General features: G+C 43.7%; 1 protein-coding gene across 4 annotated transcripts in view; it reads right to left on the minus strand.

The window, feature by feature from the left end:
* Window positions 1-16932, minus strand: part of FOXM1 (forkhead box M1) — a 133384-nt gene that overhangs the window by 39226 nt on the left and 77226 nt on the right. For all 4 annotated transcript variants that reach the window (XM_030213878.1, XM_030213879.1, XM_030213876.1 and 1 more), the window contains exon 3: window positions 288-881. In XM_030213878.1, the coding sequence (XP_030069738.1) occupies window positions 288-834 (547 nt within the window). In that variant the 5' untranslated portion in view covers window positions 835-881. The remainder of the gene's footprint in view (window positions 1-287; window positions 882-16932) is intronic.

Here is a 16932-nt window from a genome sequence, read left to right on the forward strand (position 1 = left end):
TCAATGCCAATAAGAGTAATAATGGCACTGTCAATTTATCACTAGCTCAAATTCTGCATCCAACGTAAGAAGTTATGGTTGAATATGTTATCACAAAGAGACTAAAGTTGAAGTCTGCATGCCAATAGGTACATACAACACATGTTTTTGGTGAAATGTTTCTCCTGTAATGATCAGTATTTGGCTAACCAAAATGTTTAGTGCTAGGTATACCACAACAAGTATTTAAAAGATCCCACACTACCTCCCCTCTCAGTATGTGATATTTTATCATGAATCTTACGTACTGCTCTGATCTTTATATCCTACGGTAGATTCTGGCACAAAATGAGTTTCTGATGGCCACTGTCCGGTCTCTTTCATATCTTCAGGATCCTGCCCCGTACTCTTCTCTCCTTGACTACTTACTCCTTCTGCATCATCTTCATCAGTGTTGGCGTGGTCTGTTTGGGAAGAATACTGAGATACTGATGGGCATATGGATTTGGGGGTGCCACTGCAGCTGATTAATATGAATTTGTTGGGCCCACTGGTGCCACTCTCTTTGCCCTTCGCAGTCAGGGCTTCGATGATGCTTTGGATATCTGCACGTTTTGGTATTATCACCACCTGTGTGTTGGGCATGGTAGGGTGGTTGACTATCTTTATCCCAGCTGGAAACTTCTGAGGGCCGACATCTGTTCTTTCACTGCTAGGCTCATGACTGGATGCCTCTTTCTGCACCCTATCCAGCTGGTTATTAGCTGCAGCCTGGTCTGTGATAGGAGCATCTCGCAGGGGAAGAGGTATCTTCCGTCTTCTGAGAATCAAGGGCCTGCAAGGGCTGGTCCTCATTATTGGTCTGTACAATCACTCTCCATTGAAAAGTGTAATAATAGACCCTGGGAAACACAGAAGAGCAGTATGGATAGAAGCATCAACAAACAGGAAGGAAAACAGTTTCTCATCACCCTTAATATATGAAACATGTTTTTGTCTCCTGTATCATCTTTATAGGCTGGACTCCAGCCTACCAATATGAGCCTACATACATCTATACACATCTGCAATGCCTGAACACCAAGGGTAATAGTAGAATAATATATAACCAAGTTTGAGAACAGGGACATGTTTATCATAATTTAGGTTTAATGCAGAAATTGCTCCAGATTTATCAACCAAAATACATCCATAGCGAGGAAAATATAGATACACCATTCAAAAAACCTCCTCAAACTTAAAAGTATACTAAAACATTGAAGGCAGCAGCATGTAAAAATATTAGAGGAGCTTATCAATGAAATTCATAAATGATGGTACTAGTGTTCACAGACACCCAACCATTCATAAAGTCTGTAAACAATTGAGCAAAAGCTCCAATCATTTATTTAAATGCTGCACACATCAACAAGCTCCTCCAATAAAGTGTTAATGATTTTTTTGAAACTTTTTAACTTTTAATAATGTGTGCCTCACTTGAGTGCCGTATACTTAAAAAAAAAAATTATAGTTCCACAATGCTCAATAGATGAAAAGATTCAATACTGTGAACAGAGAAGGGTGACGAAAATGATAAAGGGGATGGGACAACTTCCCTATGAGGAAAGGCTAAAGCAGCTAGGGCTCTGCAGCTTGGAGAAAAGAAGGCTGAGGGGAGATATGATAGAGGTCTATAAAATAATGAGTGGAGTGGAACGGGTAGACGTGAATCACTTGTTTACTCTTTCCAAAAATACTAGGGCTAGGGAGCACCCAATGAATTTACAAAGTAGTAAATTTAAAATGAATAGGAGAAAATATTTCTTCACACAGTGTGTAATTAAACTCTGGAATTCATTGCCAAAAAATGTAGCAAAAGCAGCTAGCTTAACAGGGTTAAAAAAAAAAAAAAAAAGAGGTTTGGGTAGCTTCCTAAAAGTAGTGTCCACAAACCATTATTAAAATGGACGGGGGAAAATCCACTGCTTATTTCTAAGATAAGCAGCATAAAATGTATTGTACTGTTTTGGGATCTTGCCAGGTACTTGTACCTGGAATGGCCACAGTTGGAAACGGGATGCTGGGTTTGGTCTGTCCTAGTATGGCAATACTTATGGTTCTTAGTTCATGCAAACTACAATCAATCACTTATCTGTATTCCTGGTAAATGGCAGACACCGTGGTCCAGCACCCCGTTTTGGCTCCTTCCTCAGAGACCTACATTAGCGGTCCAAATTGCCACACAACCAGCCATATTGACGTACTGCTGAACAATGATAATCTATAAAACAAGGGCTTACCGAACTTGCTCATGGAATGCCTTCTTAAATGCCACCATAAATCATGTGACCAAGAATGATAGTAACGTGGTGATGTCAAATATAACTTTATAGATCAAACCTATGCATTCTTTAAATAAATCATTTAAATAAATGGCATTGCACTCAATCATTTCATTTAATCCCCATTGTGTAGCTGCTCTCAAATAATGTATCCAGGGTTACGCAGCGCTGTACACTCTAACAAAGACGGTGGCCCCGATTGCCTCCAACCACCGATTCTCTGACTTGTTCCAGGAGCACACAGTATATGGAAATACTGGCACATCTTACAGTTGTATTTTGTGTTTCAATAAGGACTCTGTATTGCTTTCATGCAGGGCAGAAACATAAGGGATCAGATAGTAACATCTGTAGTTGGTCAAGTGAATGAATCTAATTGTAGGCATCATCATCCATGTGGAAGATTTATTGTGTTACCTCTTTTGATATCACTCAGTGGACACTGCGAGGAATATGAGGGTGAGAGGGAGAATGAAGGCACATGGAGGAACGAGGAGGTTCGAGAGGGAGAGAGACTGGGTACATAAGTATACAAGTATTGCCATACTGGGAAAGATCAAAGGCCCATCGAGCCCAGCGTCCTGTTTCCAACAGTGGCCAATCCAGGTCACAAATACCTGGCAAGATCCCAAAAAAGTACAAAACATTTTATACTGCTTATTCCAGAAGTAGTGGATTTTCCCTAAGTCCATTTAATAACGGTCTATGGACTTTTCCTTTAGGAAGCCGCCCAAACCTTTTTTAAACTCCGCTAAGCTACCTGCCTTTACCACATTCTCTGGCAACGAATTCCAGAGTTTAATTACATGTTGAGTGAAGAAAAAGTTTCTCAAATTTATTTTAAATTTACTACATTGTAGCTTCATCGCATGACCCCTAGTCCTAGTATTTTTGGAAAGCGTGAACAGACGCTTCACATCTACCCATTCAACTCCACTCATTTGTTTTATAGACCTCTATCATATCTCCTCTCAGCCGCCTTTTGTCCAAGCTGAAGAGCCCTAGCCGCTTTAGCCTTTCACTTACACCATGTAAAGGCAGACATAACACTTGCTAGTGTAAATGTTGCACTTCAGCATGTAATTTATAACATCTATAAATTACATGTGTTATGTGTGGGACTTGCCCATGCCCAGGTGTATGCCCCCCTTGCAAACTGTGCACTAAGCTTGTAGAATACCGCTTAGCGCAGTTACATTCATGCATGTAAGTATTCACATGTACTGATTCTTTCCGCCCAGATCTTTTGTCATTTTAGTTATGTCTTGACCCTGTCTATTCTTGGTTACATAGAAATCGGTCGATCCATAACTTTTCTAAGTCCACTGCATGTTGGATCACTGTTAACAGACAACTTCCCCTACTAGCTCTAACATTATTAGTTGGTATTCAGATTCCTCAAGCTGAGTCCTTTTAGTAACTTGGGTATAAATTGTATTTAATGTTTGATTGATAAGTGTCAAATGTGGTTTGCTACTTGTTCTGGTCCTTTTGTCCTTATCTGGATACTGCAGCCCAGCAAACACTCCTATACAATCAGATTATGAACTACTGTAATATATCTTTTTGTTAAGCAACTCCGGACAGAGAAAGGAAGGAGTCTTTTCCTCTGGGGGATTGGAGAAAAGGGAAAAGACTACAATTCCCAGCAGCCCCTGAGTAGGTCCCATGGTAGAAACAGGGTCTTCAATCCCCAACAGCCCCCAGAGAAGGTCAGGAGAAGGGCAAGAGAAGGGAGTTGGAAAAACCTGTCCCAGAGAGCCAGGATGAGGGAAGGAGTTCTGAACCTGCCCAATCAAGCAAATGGAGAGCAGCTGAGCAATGGGTGTGGAGAGGAACCTATGGACTGGCAAGGGAAAGAAAAGGGGGAGGAACTAGAGTAAGAAGAGCCGATGGAGATTCCTTCCAGTTTAGTCAGAGCAGCAAACGAGGAGAAACAGGAGAGGGCTGCTCGGGAGGAGAGCCTAATAGAAGGGAAAAGGTGGCTATCCCATGAGGGGAGCTGAGAGAACAGGTTTACCACAGAAGGGTCAAGCGGGTGGTGGTCAGGGTATAATGCTGGCCTGGTTGGGGAGGGACCCTTGCCACTCTCCCTAGGTTGATATCTTTTGAAAGGGAGAGAGGAGTGGTGGTTTTGGGCATAACTGCTTACATGAACTGCTGGGGAATTTGAACCCTTTTTGATCTACCGTGTTTGAAGAATTACTTTGCATAACTGACATGAACTGCTGGGAGTTTGAACCCTTTCTTAACTGCTGTGTTTGGGGAATTGTTTTGCCTAACTGCTGACATGAACTGTTGGGGAGGGTTTGAACCCTTTCTGGAGCTACCGTGTTTGGAGAATTACTTTGCATACCTGCTATACATGAACTGCTTGGAGTTTCAGCCCTTTTTGAGCTACTTTGTTTGAAGAATTGCTTTGCATAACTGCTTTATATGAACTGATGAGATTTTGGAACCTTTTGGGGTTTTATTTGTTTTGAATACTATGCTGTTGAACTGCTATGCTTCTTGAGAAATACTGTGGTGGGAACTACCTTTGAAGGAGCAGTTGACACAGAGGGATTACAATAAAGTATAATGATCTGACCTTGTGGATTGCCTTGTGCTCTTTAGCAGTGGATTACAGCACACAGCTCAGCTATAGGGCCGAGGGACTCAAGAGTCTCCTGGTGCAGGAGACTTTTCCAAGAGTCTCCCAGTGGTGGAGACCTTACAACACATCAACAATATATTTTAAAAACTGTGACCACATGTGATTCAACGTATGAAGTTTACATCATATGTCCTCGTCAATTGATCTATGTAGTTCGTACCATAAGGAAAATCAAAACCAGATTATCTGAACATATCCACATACTGCCACCATGACCACTCCTCTTTTACAACATTTTTTTTTGGAAGTGGGGAATAGTTTGGTCAGATCCAATGATTTGTGTGTTCAAGTCAATGATTTGCTAGAAGAGAGAAACTGACTAGATCCATGTCAATCTGGATTCAGACCTGTTATGGAACCAAAACTGTCCTTGTATCCCTACTAGATGATCTTCACAGAAACTGAGAGGGGATTTGTCTCGGTGTTAGTACTGTTAGATTTCTCAGAAGTCTATGACATTGTGGATAATGATATCATGCTAGCATGACTGGCAGAAACAGGTATCAAAGTGACAGTACTCGCATGGCTCAGATCTTATCTATCAGACAGGCAACAATCCATATGTCTGGCAGCACCTCATTGCCACCATTGGCAGTGACTTGTGGGGTACCACAAGGATCGATACTGTCACCCATTCTGTTCAATATCTACCTCAAACTACTAGCCGAGCTGATTCGGTCAATGGACACACAATTCTACATCTACACAGATGTGAAGCTACTCATAACCATTGAACCTGACTTACCTACAGTCCTGAATAAACTGATTATCTGTCAAACATCAAGAATAGGCTAAACACAACAAACTTTGCATTAACCTAAGTAAAACAGAGCTTTTCTGAGTCCCTAACGTAAGTGGATACATCTGTGACATCAAAATTTCTTTTGGAAAAGTACGAATTTCCCTTCAAATCACAAGTCAGGAACCTTGGAATACAGTTAGATTCAACACAAACTCTGATTCCCCAAATCCAAGCAACCTTCAAGAGCTGCTTCTACTATTTGCAACAACTATGCTGCCTCTTTCTTTACATCGAGAAGGAAAATGTTATATCATGCACAACTGGGCTAACATCAGGACTCGATTACTGTAATGCACTCTACAATGATCTGACTACAAAGGATTTGCACCAGCTCCAATTGATTCAGAATGCTGCAGCAAGACTGATAGAAGGTTGCAAGCGATGTGACCACATCACACCATTTTTGCAAAAACTTCATTGGCTACCAATACAATAAAGGGCTAAATTTAAAATTCCATGTCTGATCTTCAAGGCCCTTAAAGGAAATGGCCCCGAGTTCTTGAAGAACAGGATGACCCTCTACATATCTCCAAGGAAACTAAGGTCCTCCCTAACCACACTCTCTCCAAAAGACATTACACAATGTGATACCCGCAAAAGAGCCTTCTCCAGAGTAACCCCCACACTCTGGAATGCACTCCCTGAAAGGCTCCACTTAAGACTATCTACTTCAGGAAGTAGGTGAAAGCTTGGCTCTTTAACCAGGCCTTTAATGGAAGAAGTAACTTTAACTTCTTCCTCTCTCACACACAAGGAGAGAAACAGGCTACATATACTGCAGCAGAAAATGTTTATCTACTCCTACCCTAGCTGAGATAACATTTAATCATCATCTCTCTGACCTCGTGTGCAACTTTCTTTAAAACCAGTCACCTTATTTTCTAACTCCTCTTACTCTCTTCCCTATCTATATGTTCCATCTTTGTTTATACCCAAGCTGTTTATTAAAATGTTCTAATACGCATTGTGCTGACATTGCAAGTAGTATACTATGCCATACTTAGATCAAACCTATGCATTCTTAAAATAAATCAAGTATTTAAATAAATGGTATTGCACTCGATCATTTCATTTAATCCCCATTGTGTAGTTGCTCTCAATGTATCCAATATTGCTTGTGAATAGTAAGATGGTGGCCCCGATCGCCTCCAACTACTGATTCTCTGACTTGTTGAAGAAGCACACATATGGAAACATTGGTACATCTTACAGTTCCATTATTTTTTCAATAAGGACTCTGTATTGCTTTCACGCAGGGCCATACTTTGTATTGCTATTAGAATATTTTTACTGCTGTAATTGTCTATCATTTATATTTGATTTATTCTTACAGTACATTGCCTTGAGTGAATTCTTTAAAAAAGGCGGTAAATAAATCCTAATAAAATAAACAAGTCAGAGATTCGGTGGTTGGAGGCGATCGTAGCCACCGTCTTGCTGTTCGCGAGCAATACTGGGAAGAGCTACACAATGGGGATTAAATGAAATGATTGAGTGGAATACCTTTATGTGTTTCACATCTTTTTATTAAATGTCACAGTATACACAATGCAAAAGATAAAGATCGACAAAATTATATACTAACCCCGACCCCACTCCCTATTCCGTCCTACCCTCCCTCTCCACCCTCAAAACCACCTTTCACAGTAACAGAACATTGTCGCTAGAGATAACATTACCAATGATTACATATTTAACAAAAGTCCTTTTCCAGCAGGAGTAAGAGTCATCTGGAAAGGAGACCATCTGCGCTGAAAGAGTAGATATTTAATGGTTGATTTATTATCCACTGCCAATCTTTCCAATCTCATCAAATGCATCATTTGGCTCCACCATTGCTGGATTGATGGAGTGCGATTGGAGAGTATCACTTTCTTGGCTATAATGATAGTTCGTAAAGCAAAATCTCAAAATCCTGGCAGCACCAGGTGGGGATGCCAGAACAGCAGCAAAGGATCGTAATGCAACTGGTTGTCCATATTCTCGAAATCTGTTTTAGGAGGTTTTCCCAAAAGATGGATATTTTCAGGCAAGACCAGAACATATGACCCAATAGTACACCCTGCGCGCCACACTTCATGCATGCTCCATCCGGCGACATTCCCAAATGAAAGGCCCGCTGTGGGGAAATGAACATGCGCAAAGCAAACTTTATATTGGAGTTTCCAATGGGCTGTTATCATGGAAGTCCTGCGCAGAGATAGCACATGGGCCTTGAACATTCCCGTTGAGAGAGATATCCCCAGATACGCACTCCATAATTGGGCAAACCTAAGAAAGTCTAATTCAAGTGCAGTATCCCTTATATGCATTTGATGTATATTTCTGTTGTGAACCCAGGGAAAATGCTGAAGCCAATTCCTCTTGCACATCCTCCATCAAGGACTCCCCCAGGGCAGGCTGACAACGTAATGTTTTAACTGATGATAGTGAAAATTATCTGCCGGTGGCAGGAAAAATTCCTTTTGCAATTCTGCAAAGGGCTTAAGCTGTCCCTCCTCCGTCAAGACATGTGTCAAGTAAACCAGTCCCTTCTGCTGCTATCTGCAAAATGTTTTGACAAGTACTCCAGGGGGAAAAGATAGGTTATCACAAATAGTTATATATGGAGTAGTCCTTGCTGAGAAATGATGGTGTCTGCAAATCCATCGCCATACTGTCTTAGCTGTTGGAAAAACTGAGGTAGATCGCAGCACTGGGGGTATGCTCCCGCCCCCAGTATGTAATAAACAACTAAAATAAATATTTTGAGTTAGTGTAATTTCAATTGTTGTGGCTGAAAAATCTGATGGGGAGCAAAACCAATCTGTGATGTGCCTCATACACCACTGGCTATAGTAAGATGATGTAGGCTTAAAAGGCCCAATCCACCATATTCAGTTAGTACTTGTAAAATGCTTAGAGGCAGTCTCGCTTTCTTCCCCGCCGTAAAAAGCATTGTATTTGTTTAATTTTATTTCATCTTTTTGTTTGAGATATAATGGTAAAGTTTGAAAAACATATAGCCACTTGGGAATAATCAACATGTTCTATAAAGCTATTCTACCTAACAATGACAATGGATACTCCTGCCACACTTGTAACCTATTGCAGGTATCTATAAGCAATTTGGAAACATTATTTACACATAGTTGAGCCAGATCTTGTGGGAGATACACCCCCAAAATACTTAAGGTGTCTCCTGCCCGAGACAACGGGAAACCTCCCCTCCAACAACCATTCCCACCTTGGGATTCTTGAAGATTTAATGTAAATCCCCAAAATTGACTATTATCTCCAGCAACTTAACTAGTGAGTGTTCAGGATTCCTTGTTATCACCATCAAATCATCTGCAAATGCCAAAGCCTTCACTATCTCCCTGCCCACCTCCACTCCAGCAATATCCCCTGCCAGTTTCAGGGCCCGCAATAGAGGCTCCATCGAGATAACAAAAGGGATATAGCGGGCAGCCCTGAAGTGTGCCTCGCTGTGGTGGGAACGGGGCTGCATGCACTCCATTTATTAATATTGAAGCCTCAGGGTCCTTGTACAAGGCCTGTATTGCATTATAAAACCATCCCTGAAATCCCATAAAGCAAAGTATGCCAAATAAATAATCACAGCCCACTTTGTCAAAAGCTTTTTCCGCATCCAGGCTAATTAACAGGGCTGGTGTTTTGGGGCCTGTTGGCAGTATGCCATGGCTAATAAACAGCGAACATTCCCCACTGCCTGACGCGACTTGACAAACCCCCACCTGTTCTACTCCTATCAATATAGGAAGTAGCCTAGATAGGCGATTTGCTAATATTTTCGCTAGGATCTTAAGATCTACATTTACAAGCGAGATGGGGGAGTTCAAAATGGCCGCCGAGTAGGACAGACGCATTCTTTGGAGCTCCTGTGGAATTCTTCTCTTTAGTGGCTTTGGTGATTTTTCGCCATAGTCTTACCTCAGAATGCCAAAGAGAAGGGGGAAAGCCGCAGCCGTAGTCCCCCAGCGACTTGGAACCCCAACTCAAAGTGGCCCTCTTGATTCTTTCTTGCAGCGGGCTCAGGTCACTAGTACGCTGGTGGGCAGCTCGCTGTTGTCTCCTGCGGCAGTTGAAGGCATGCAGGATACACTAGAGCTGGAAGTCTCATTGAGCCCCGACGCTCGAACGCCTCCTCCTCCTCCAGTACCTCGCGGGCTTGCCCCCTCAGAAACGGCGTCACCGAGCCTAACCCCAGAAGGGGAAGTAGTGGAAGGGACGTTGGGGGTAAGTGAAGAACATGAAGGCGTGGGGCAGGTATTGCTTTACAACAACCGCAACGGAGGTAGGAGCCTTTTCATTTGCAGTTTCGCAATTTAAACCTCCTGAAGTAACACTTGATTGCCTTTGGACACTTATAATGGATTTGGGCAAAGCCTTAATACCCCAGATACAGAAAATTAAGCAAGATGTTGACAGTGTGGAAGATAAAGTTAAGCAATTGAATTCACAGGTCAACTGGCTAAAGAAATACAACAACTACAAGAAGTTCAAAATACAGTGTTAAAAGATTTATTTAAGACGAAAAGCAGAGAATGGAAAACTTCTCTAGAAGTAACAAACTTCGGTTTGTCAATTTTCCCTATTTGACTACTATGGCTCCTAAAGAGATGTTAAAATTATACCTTAAAGAGACTCTCTAAATAAAGGAGGAGAATATACCTCCTTTTACACAAGTGTTTTATCTTCCACCCAGGAATCAACAATTAGAAAATCAACCCCTGGATGTATCTGCTCTATTAGAGATGTCAGATACAGAACAAGTAGTACCTGCTACCCTGGTGGTTACGGTGGCTTTGTCACCGATAAACTTTGGATATTAAGACTATTCTATAAAAATTCTGCAAAGCTTTTTAAGGGTTTGAAAATTAATATTTTTCCGGATGTATCAAGGGAAACAGCTGCGCCGAAAAAAATTCTTACAGAAGAAGCAAGGAGTGATTAAATTGGGAGCAACTTTTTTCCTGAAATTCCCCTGCAAGTGCTTAGTCTCCTACCAATCCGAAAAATTTGTGTTCTTTGATCCCTCCCAACTCGAAACTTTTATAACATCTAGGACAGTTGGAATAGCTCTTCCAACTAGTAATAACATTTGATAATATAAACGACAAATATGCGTCCGCTCGCTCTCTTTATATGATAATTACTTGTTTAATTGCTTCAACAGTATTTTATTTTTGAACTCCTTTAATGTGGACTTATATTGGTTTGAGGAACGTTTATGAGGATAATAGATTTTCCTAAAATATTGTAACCTCAATTTTCCAATTTTTCTTAAAACAGGTTTGTATACTTGTAAAATGAAAATCGAATAAATAAATAATTAAAAGCGAGATAGGAGTTTGCCTAATCCTCAGGACGCCCCGGTTTCAGTATGGGAAAGTTAGGTTCTTACCTTGGTAATTTTCTTTCCTTTAGTCACAGCAGATGAATCCATTATGAATGGGTTGTGTCCACCTACCAGCAGGGGGAGACAGAGAACACTGAAAACCATAGTACCTCTAGGACAGCTAGCTCCATCTGCCTTTCAGTATTTTGAAGCTTCCAAAGCAGTGTTAAACCGCAAAGTAGCAAAACATGAACTTTCCTCACAGTGAACGAACGCCCCAGAACAGGAACAATAACACAAAGGAGGGACGAACTCAACCTCCTGTAGAAGAACAGAAGTCATGAAGACTGTTTTCCAACTTCTCCCAATGAGGGAGCATGTCTGCAGGAAAAACTGAACACAAAACAGAGTCAATCAGGGAGGGATCATGGATTCATCTGCTGTGACTAAAGGAAAGAAAATTACCAAGGTAAGAACCTAATTTTCCCTTGTCATCAGCAGCAGATGAATCCATTACGAATGGGATGTATCAAAGCAATCCCTAGATAGGGTGGGAACAAGCCACACCATGCGCCAGCACTTGTGCTCCAAAAAGCGCGTCCCTCCTGGCAGCCACATTCAGCCTGTAATGAAAGCTTAGAAGCCCAGGTTGCTGCACTACATATTTCTTGAAGAGAGAGTGCTCCAGTTTCAGCCCAAGAGGAGGAAATCACTCTTGTGGAATTAGCCTTAAAGGCGTCAGGCGGAGGCTGGCCAGACAGCAGAAAAAAATGGCTTCCTTAAGCCAACGGGCTATAGTGGCTTTAGACGCTGGAGACCCTCTGCGAAGACCTGACAATACAAAAAGGTGATCAGAGGTCCTGAAAGCATTTGACATCTGCAGATACTGCAACAGAGCCTGGCGCACATCCAGGAGGTGCAACTGCCCAAAGGATTCTGGAAACTCCTCCCTAGTAAAAGGAGGGCAAATAGATAGGCTGGTTTAGGTGAAATGCTGAAACCACCTTAGGCATGAAGGAATTGCAGAAAAGGGTCTTGTCAGGACAGCGCCTGGAGCTCAGATACCAGTCTCGCTGATGCAAAGGCCACCAAAAAGACCGTCTTTAGAGTCACATCCTTCTCCGAAGCTCGCTTCAGCGGCTCGAAGGGCGAACACTAAAGAGCCTTTAATACTAGCCCCAGGTTCCAGGCCGGGCAAGGGGCCCGCACGGGAGGCCGGAGCACCCCTCTCAGAAACCGTGCAATGTCCGGATGTGAAGCCAGGGAGAGGCCAGCGACCTTCCCCCGAAAGCATGACAATGCTGCCACTTGAACACGCAGGGAATTATAGGCCAAGCCTTTTTGTAAACCATCCTGTAGAAAGTCAAGTATCGGCGAGACAGAAGCCCGAATGGATGTGATCGCTTTAGAAGCACACCAAGCCTCAAACTGGCGCCGGATCCGAGCACAGGCAACGGAAGTGGAATGCTTGCGGGCCTGCAAGAGAGTGGAGATGACCTTGTTAGAACAGCCCTTGTCTCTCAATTGCACCCTCTCAATAGCCATGCCGCAAGACCAAAGCGGCAGGGATCCTCCATGGTCACTGGGCCCTGTGTCAACAGGTTCGGAACCAGAGGCAAAGGAAGGAGAACCTCCACCAGCATCCGCCGGAGGTCCGCATACCACAGCCGCCTGGGCCAATCCGGGGCAATGAGGATCATCACTTCTTGATGTAGCCGAATTCGCAGGAGGAGCCACCCTATTAAGGGCCAAGGAGGGAACACATACAGGAGGCCCGAAGGCCAGGGTTGAGCCAAGGCATCCAAACCCGCCAAGCGAGGATCTATCCGTCTGCTGAAAAAGGACGGGACTTTGGCATTTTTGCTTGATGCCATAAGATCCATTACGGGCTTTCCCCATTTGGCACAGATATGAAGGAACACTTAGGCAGCTAGCTCCCACTCCGCTGGGTCGATTTGATGCCTGCTTAGAAAATCAGCTTGCACGTTATTCTGACCTAGTATGTGAGCTGCTGACACAAGCTGCAGATGTAGCTTGGCCCAGTGGCAAATTAGAGCGACCTCTGCGGCCAGTGCTCTGTACTGAGTGCCGCCTTGTCGATTTATGTAGGCCACTGCTGTTGTGTTGTCCGATAGAACTCTGACAGCCAGTCCCTCCAGGGTTTTGTGAAAGGCCAGAAGCGCCTGAAACAGCGCTCTGAGTTCTAAGCGATTGATGGACCACCCCGTTTCCTCGGGTGTCCATAGACCCTGGGCATAGCTTCCCTGGCAATGTGCTCCCCAGCCCTTCAGGCTGGCATCCATTACCACCAGGCACCAATCAGGAAGTGCTAGCGGGATTCCTCGCCGCAGCATGCTGTCTGAGAGCCACCACTCCATACTGAGTCGGGCTGTAGGGAGCCACGTGAGTCTGCATTGATAATCCTGGGACATCGGAGACCATTGTTGAAGCAGGGAAATCTGCAGAGGTCTCATATGCGCTCTCGCCCATGGCACCACGTCTAAGGTGGCCATCATCGACCCCAACAGCTGGACTATGTTCCAAGCTCGCGGGCGAGGCATCCTCAGGAGCAGACGGACCTGATTCTGAAGACTGCACCGCCTTTGGTCAGGTAGATAAAGATGCTGTATTAATATTTCATTGCGCTTCTGTCAGCCTTTAAGGGCACTGATAATTGTTTGTCATACATAACAATAAGTGCATCATTTTATAACACGGCACTTGTAACATTTTAGATATTTTATTATTACATTGCACTTAGTGTTTATATATGTGACATTGCTGTGCCGTGATGTTGTTTTGATTGCAAGACGTTTTGTATATGGTATTTTTTATAAACACATTGCACTAGTCATGTCAATACACAATGTAGTGTCAATACCCCCTTTGATACCTAAACTAATGTCATATTATTAGTCTTGATCCGCTCTAATTTTATTTTTTGCTTTTTATTAATTCTTTTTGATTCATGATTATAGGGATTCCCGTTTTAGCTGGTTTTTTCTTGACTTTTATGCACCATATTTGCCCCTTTACGAAGGTTTCAAATTAGGTATGTGCCTTTTATTATCTCATTTATAAATTTTTTAATACATATTTGTATTGAAGTTCGTAACCTATACCAGTGCCCTTGCTTTGCTGTTACGTGATGTCAGATTTCATTATGCTTTTATATATATGTTTATATGCACTGTCATACAATTGTTGCATTATATATGTTTCTTTTATATATATATTTTCTTATATATGCTCTTTTATGTACATATATATATATATATATATATATGTATATATATTATTTATATTGGACAGTGTGTTTCGATACGTTTATTCATGTAATTATTCTAGTATACTCTCTATGTATACCTAGTAATATTCCATATCTTATTGTTTTTTGTCAATTCATATATTTGATATATTATGTTCGTATGTGTGTTATATTTTATTTATTAGGATCTATGATAATTATATATTTATTCATTGTAGCCCCTGACGCAGCCCTAGGTGGGCAAAACACGGCCTGTGTCGGGCGATTTGTTCATACACGGTATCTTCAATAAAATCTTTTTGTTGTGACATTGATCTGCTGGCTTTCTTTCCCATATTGGATTTTGCAGATCGTTTGCCTTGTTGTTTTTTGGGACCTTAGCTGAAGCTCTGACCAGATCATAGAGGGTGTCAGCTAAAAATGACAAGGCCGACTCCATGCGCGGTGCAACCTCAGCGAGGGACTACGCACCATCCATGGGCTGTTCCACTGCCTGTTGTAACCAAGAAAGGCAGGCTCGAGCAGCATAAGAACTGCAAACAGGCGCCCTTAAGGCTAGGCCCGAAATCGCAAAGGACCGTTTTAGCACTGATTCCAGGCGCCGGTCCTGAATGTCCTTCAGGGCAACCCCTCCCTCTACTGGGAGGGTGGTCTTTTTTGTCACAGCCGTGACTAAGGCATCCACTTTAGGCATCCCAAAACGGGCCAAGTGCTCCTCATTCAGAGGGTAAAGATGCCCCATCGCCCTGGCCACTTTCAAGAGCCCCTTTGAGTCAGCCCACTGAGTAGAAATAAACTCTTGGATGGAGTCATGCAAAGGAAAGGCTCGAGCAGGCTTCTTAGTACTCGCCATCCTCAGATTACCAGAGGAGGCCTCGCCTTGAACAGGATCATCAATAGAGAGGGCCTGTAAGGCATCAGAGATAAGCGCTGGCAGCTCATAGCGGTGGAAAATCCGAACCGCAGTGGGATCATCCAGATCCAGTGGCAAACCGGCACCTTCCTCTGGCTCCTCAGACCACGAAGGCCTGCCAGATCCCTCAGAGTCCCCACAGCCCAACCACAAAGGGGGGGGGGGGGGGGGGGTGCGCCACTCTCAGACGGGGAATTTACCCGTCTATGTTTAGCGTGCATCCAACGCTCAGGGGCGTCCACTTCTGACATCGGTCCCGGGCCATCATCCGTCGGAGGGAGACCAGGTAGCAACGCAGTGTCAGACACCTGCGGCAGAGCTTTTTTCAGCATGAAGGCTTTAACTCAGGGGAGAAAAACTCAGCCTGACCTTCTGTCTCTGAATTAGGAGCTACGGGGAACGGAGCTCCTCTGGTAGCCTCAGCCCCCCCTCTGCTCACAGACACCGCCGCAACCGCATGGGGTCGAGCCATGCGGCGCCCGCTGCCAGCTCCATTGAGCGGGAAGAATCATCGCTCGCCATGCTCGTACTGGCTCTACCGTCTATACAGCACGTTTTACAGAGCCCCGCTGCTGATCTGCGCTTGCCACAACAGGAACCGCGCCTAACTCCCCCAGTAGCCATCGCCAAAAAACGGCAGAATAAAATACAAAATGGCGCCAAAATCACCCCGATCGGAACGCCGTCCGCAGGCCTCCCTGGAGGAGCTGAGTACTGCTCTCACCTCAAAGGACCGAATCCACCGAGCTCCGGTCACGCTGCACGTCAATAAAAGCCTCAGAATAGCAGCGCATAAAAAGCGGTTTTTTTTTTTTAACGCTGTGAGGAAACAGCTGGAGGCAAACAGCTACAGAGGTACTCCGGAGGCAGTAGAGGGTGGGAAAGGCAGGGAAAGGGCGAACCTATGTGCCTGCATCCACAATGGGTAAGGCAGGGAAAGGGCGAACCTATGTGCCTTTAAAGTGGGCACCACCAGCCACATCCCAGCTCAACTGGCCAAGAACAGGAGCCTCCCCAGGCAGAAATTTTGAAGGAGCTGAACAAGCTGCGTCCTACCCTGCTGGGAGATAGAGAAATACTGAGAGGCAGAAGGAGCTAGCCGTCCTAGAGGCACTATAGTTTTCAGTGTTCTTTCTATCTCCCCCTGCTGGTAGGTGGACACAACCCATTCGTAATGGATTCATCTGCTGCTGATGACAAGGAACAATGATATTAAGACGACATTTGAACAAGGGGGGGGGGGGGGGGGAAACTCGCCATCTGTAATAACTTGCTTATAATAAGCATGGAGAGGTCCCAAAAAGGAGGTGGGCAACATCTTGTAAAACTCTCCAGTATACCCGTCTGGGCCAGGCGCTGAAAATAAAGGTAGAGACCGGATCACATCCTGCAATTCTTTCCTCATTATGGGATCCTCTATATCCTGTATTTCCTGAGGGGTTAACTGTGGAAGTCCTACTCGGTTCAAATAGTTACTTAAAGAAGCAAGGTCTTAAGCGTTGTGGGGGGTCATACAACTTAGCAAAGAATTGTGTAAAAATCTTTGCTATCTCCTCACTTTTATTGTGCGCGCAGCCTCTATGATCTCTAATGGCAGTTATCACTTTACGTGGCCCCCATGACTTTGCTAACCGCATTAATAGAGGTCCAGA

This window comes from Microcaecilia unicolor, chromosome 9 (assembly GCF_901765095.1).
Source record: "Microcaecilia unicolor chromosome 9, aMicUni1.1, whole genome shotgun sequence".
In the NCBI taxonomy this organism is placed as follows: Eukaryota; Metazoa; Chordata; class Amphibia; order Gymnophiona; family Siphonopidae; genus Microcaecilia; species Microcaecilia unicolor.